Here is a 5,335-nt window from a genome sequence, read left to right as displayed (position 1 = left end):
ATTATCTTATAATAAATATACTTTTAAAATAAAGATTCAAAATAAAAGCATCTTCTCTCATAAAAAATAGTTCATTCATGCATTAAAAATATCATGCAACGATATACAAACTCGACTGATTTCCTTCAGACTCTTACAAATGCTTAAAAAAATTTTTTTGAACTCTAAACTATGTAAAAAGCAGGCTATTTAATTCAAATCATACTTGAAGCAAACATATAAATCATGCATTAAAAAATAGATTGATTATAATTCATTTTAAAAAGTTCATCTAGTCTGAAAAAAAAATAATAATTAAAATAATATATAACAGTTCTAATACTTACGTTGGAAGAAACAGATTGGTGATCTTGTTCAAAAGCCATCGCAAAAAAATATTAAGCTCTGTGAATCAAATCAGGAAGACTTGCTCTTTTCAAGGTTGAGAAGAGAACTGACTTTTTCCATTTCTGAAACACCTTTTATAGGGATTAAAGAATGTTCTCGAAACATTTCAGATTTGTATAATCTGAACCAGGACAACAACAACATTATGATAACCCTTTCTTTCGAATACGATTTCAACTTCCATTAACCCTTATCATAACGTGAAGTCTACAACGCTTATCAAGGATCTTCCTTCACTTCTGTATGTATTGTCAAACTTGGAATAGCAACAACAACCTTAAGATAATACATTCTTTCACATATGATTATCAGAGTTTTAGAAATTTTCCATTACTCTATCATGATAAGTGGATGATGCTTTTAAGATTACCCTTATGCATATATGTATAAGTAATGTCAAACTTAAGAATAACAACTCTTTCAAATAAGTTTTCAGTGATTATCAGAGTTTTCCATTAACCTATCTTACCATGATAACGCAATAATATAATGACGCCTTATAGACTGTCCTTCCCAAACAAGACAAGACAAGAATGTATTACGGTAAGTGTTGATGAATTATATTGGTGAAGATATATTTTTATGTATTAATTTTAAAAATATAAGAGATTCTTTAAGACAGAAAAAAATTGTTCATTTATTTTGTGATAGGTTTTTTGAATTGAAATGTTATGAAGATTATAAAAATGCATTAATATAAGTACAGCTATTCTATTTAAATTTCTGTGTTTGGTTGATGTTATGACTATGTTTTTTTCCTTATGTTTTTTTAATAGAAATATATTGAAATTTTAGTTTTAATTTTAAAGCAAACATGTATATCAAATGTCAGTAAATGGATATTGCTGTTAATTTGATGTTAATTAATGTAAGAAAATTCCAAGTATATTTTATGTATAATACAGAAACTTGTTCTTTGGAAATAAATAAATGTATTTAAATAGAAAAGCTTCTTGGTGAAATGAATGTTTTTCATAACATTTAAAAACGATGTAAAACAAATATTGATTGTAGAGAAAAGAAAGAGTCTATATGTAAAAATAATAATTTTATTCATTTAATAAGGTTCCCATTTTCGTGGAGAACGTATATGTTTTACAGATTTAACATGCAATACTTTTTTTTTCATATTAACATCATGATTCTGTAAATTTTCATTTTTGATATAGTCCATTGGCATGTTGATTTCAGTCAAGGCTTTTAAAAATTCGTTTTTAGCAGGAATATTAATCTTTTTCTTTTTGGTTGTAAAAAGGTTGTTGAATAAGTCTATAATATTTGAATGCTTAATTTTTTCCTTATGATAAAGTACTTCGCCTTTATCATTCCACTTAAGAATATCAGGATGTCGCTTTAAAATAGCTAATGCATTTTGTGCTTTTCTTCTCATTCGTAAAGGTACACTGTCTAAGATAACAGTAGAATAATCAGTTACAGTCATCTGTTTGTCGCCGTCTGTCACAGATGAGGGGGCTTCTTCTTCCTCTTTCACTTTCTTCATCTCAGCTCAATCGTCTAAAGAATTTTGTGAGTCGTCTTTAGGAGGTTTAAAGGGTGAATTGTATTCCTTTAAGTTCAATTTCTTTTGTAAAAGTTCATAATAACGCACTAATTTCTCACGATCGTCATCTGAACTGTTTAAAATATGCATCATGGCTTTATCCAATTCACTTAACTGTTTATCAGAAATGGTATGCTTTGTCATCATCTCTTCTGGAACTAACACATATTTCTTAGTGAACTCCATTGATTAGTCCTGTAAGAACACTGAGAGCAGCAGGAATCAAAACGTTTAGAAAACCTCCTTTTTGTAAAATTAATTTTCGTTTCTTCACAAGAGAAATCTTACGATTTCCTAATTTTCGTAAAGTTGTTTTATGCTTACAGAGAGACTTCTTTTGTTGCTCCGACAATGGAACGTTTCCTTTGAGTATGTTTAAACTACATTCGCATATATCTTTTATGCAATTGATATTAATTTTCTTTAATAGCTGTTTCCGTAACTTTAACGGACAAATGTTTAACAGCTGTAACTGTCTTAGCTGTTTCTTGACCAGCGTCATTTTATAAAATGATGACGCATTTTATAAAGCTGTTGTTTTTATTATTTTTTAATAACGTTTCATTTGATAAACATACTGTACTTGGTTAGGTAAAATTTGGGTGCGTAAACGTAATTCTTCCGGAGTTTCACTGCGCAGATCAATGAATAAATAAGAAAAAGGTTTCTTGGTTGCATCTTCATATACTTCTTGAAAAAACTTTAAATGACGCGGAAAGAGCTGTTTTCCTAAATGTACGATTTGACTGACATCTCTTCTGTTTTTACACAAAATCAAATAGTGTGCATTTAAAGTCACTTCACGCATTTCTTTTCCCTTGTGAAAAAAGTTTTGTGTGATAAAAATAACGCTTAAATTTAAATGATGACTTCCTTTTGTAAATAAGTTAGTCAGACGTTTATCATTCCCACATTCACTCATCAAATCGTCTATGATGAATAATGTGTTGGAACCTAAATATTCTTGATATTTAATTGGTAAACCTTCGACAAAAGTAACATTCGGTATATCATTATACAGAGGTTGGTAAATTCCATAACACCATACTACTTTATCGGGAATCGTTGAAAACATTTCCTCTTTATACTTTAACAGTTCTCGTACAAAATAGGTTTCCCCACATCCAGTGGGTCCCGAAATCACCATTGTGAAAGGATGTTGTAGCTTTGGAAATTCCATATTAAATGAGACAAGACACATAATGTATAAAGTTTAAATGTATTTATTGATAGAAAGAAGATCTTACATGAAATTTCTTGATTACAAAATTATATACTTTAATATCATTAGATATATCTTGAGGTATGAAAGATAACAATATATCATTGAGAGATTGTCCACGACATTTACAATGTAAATAGTATATGCAATATTGACCACATACTGCTGTTACATTAGTTTGGAGAGTCATCGAATTAAAGTCCATCTGTGGAAATCGTTCTGCATACTTGGCTATCGGTCCAGGAAAATAGGATGGGTCATGTCCATAGGAATCGAAAAATTCTAAATGCTGTGGGGATGAAATGTAAAAGGCTAACCAGTGACTACCGGATTCAGATGCACGATCTACATTAGCTATAAAGCAACTTGGATATTTCTTGATCTCGATAGGGAGTCGATCACTTGCAAAAACTCCCAGAAATGCTTTTCGTGTCTTTGCATTCTGAGAGAGTGCTCTGTTTATTTCAAGGCTGTCCATTGCTTAATTAGCAAAATCGCATAGTACATGACGAGATTTTGTTATTTCTATCACGTTTTGAAATTCTGCATAGACTAGCACCGAGAGAGTCACAGAGAGAGCTTTAGCAAATTTAATTTCTACTCGCAAATTGCCTTGATTGATGCTGTAAGTTAAAATGAGATCCATCACACATATCTGGAGTTAAATCGAAAGCATATAACACATGTCCTTTCACAAATTCTTCTCGAGATAAATAGATGCCTTTGTCGCGATTAAATCCAGAAAATAAACTGTGGTAAGCACGCACATAATGATTACATTCGAAATCAAGGTCCATTGGTTTACATGGAACGGGTTGTCCATCTACATAAATTGATATAAAGTTGACATGATGATGGGCAAACAGAAAGGGATTCATTAAATATTGTCCATTCATTGCAGCATTTTCTACACAAGTAATAATGACTCGCTTGGGCATCAATCCTAAAAATACATTATCTTGCATAAAAGACCAACTTCCCTTAGATACTGAATATGTTTTGCATAATACTCGATCTATAGGGTATTTAGCAGAACTTTTTTCCAACGCTTTTACATGTCCGAGAGAGACTCCAGGGTTTACTTTTACTTTTCTGATAAACAAAGAAGCATGATCCAAGATCACTTTATAATCGGCATCTTTCTCAGTAGAAACTAGACAGAAAGCAGATTTACTACGCACCATTTTAATTTTCACATCAACTAAATTTAACATGAGTCGATTTTGTTGAAAAATGTCACAATGTAATTGTCCTATCAAATCCACACTTTGACTGTTTTTTATAAGTTCACCGCGAGCTTTTAGTCCAGCATCCGCATCTTGAGCTAAGACATCTATTTTATTAGGTGAAGTGTCTTGGAAAAATCCTTCGCAGGTGAGTAAACTTTTCTTTGCATCTTCCCCATAATTCAATAACGTTTCGATGAAGGCTCTATAAGGATAGGTATTTGTCGCTGATGAAATGTTTCTTTCATTTAAACTTACATCTACTTGCGAAAAGAGAGAATGTAAAAATAAATTTACAGGGGCAACCGGTTCTTTGTCTGTTAGATTGGATCCGTCTGCCTTAACTACTTTAACTTTCACGTGTATATAAGAAGCAGCTAGATCAATATAGTCTTCACCACTGCCAGAAATATTAAATTCGATAGGTCCTCCATCTCGTATATTTGCGAGAGGGTGATATTCCACAAACTGTCCTTTTTTTATAGCTGTTTGCGTAGGAGGAATGGTAAATAAATCTAATTCAGATTTGACGCAAACGGGAGAGTCTCGACGAATATACGAAGTCATACTTTTTTTTTAAGAGAAAATATCCTGTGCTTTCACCTTCTTTGATCTGTGAGAAATGGTACGCTTTTTCCTACGTTTCTGCTTTTTATTGACTCGTCCAGAACCAATCATGTTCTTCACTTTAGTAGCAGCTTTATCTGTTAATATATTTCCGGCTTCTTTCAGTCGACGCTTAGCAGCCTCTTTTACATCTTGTCCTTGTGATACATCATTTAACAAATTCAGTCCATTATGCCATACTTGTTTTCCAATTGCTTTGGCTCCTGATTTAATAAGAGGTACGGCAGCGCGAAAGAAGGATCTGAATAGACCCCCTAATCCGTATCCTCTCTGATAAAGATTACCTTGATAATAATTCAATCCATGTCCTGT

The 5,335-nt window shown here is 31.9% G+C and overlaps 1 protein-coding gene across 1 annotated transcript; it reads right to left on the bottom strand.

Moving 5' to 3' along the window:
• Positions 1-3,760: 3,760 nt before the first annotated feature.
• LOC118191896 (uncharacterized protein F54H12.2-like) lies at positions 3,761-4,963 on the bottom strand. Its single transcript, XM_035362750.2, has 2 exons — positions 4,411-4,963; positions 3,761-4,323 (listed from the first exon to the last, which is right to left on the bottom strand). The coding sequence occupies exons 1-2, from the start codon at positions 4,961-4,963 to the stop codon at positions 3,761-3,763; spliced, it is 1,116 nt and encodes a 371-aa protein (XP_035218641.2).
• Positions 4,964-5,335: the final 372 nt, after the last annotated feature.

Source organism: Stegodyphus dumicola, chromosome X1, assembly GCF_044657685.1.
Source record: "Stegodyphus dumicola isolate Sdum_Otavi_A_Nest chromosome X1, ASM4465768v1".
Classification (NCBI taxonomy): domain Eukaryota; kingdom Metazoa; phylum Arthropoda; class Arachnida; order Araneae; family Eresidae; genus Stegodyphus; species Stegodyphus dumicola.
This window is presented reverse-complemented; position numbering and strand designations above follow the sequence as displayed.

Bases quoted from the DNA above. Each gene is read 5' to 3' on its own strand.
- LOC118191896 (XM_035362750.2), bottom strand. From the start codon at position 4,963: ATGACTTCGTATATTCGTCGAGACTCTCCCGTTTGCGTCAAATCTGAA. The intron at 4,324-4,410 runs GTGACATTTTTC...CTTTCTGTCTAG, and splicing joins TTTGATAGGACAATTACATT to TTTCTACTGAGAAAGATGCC.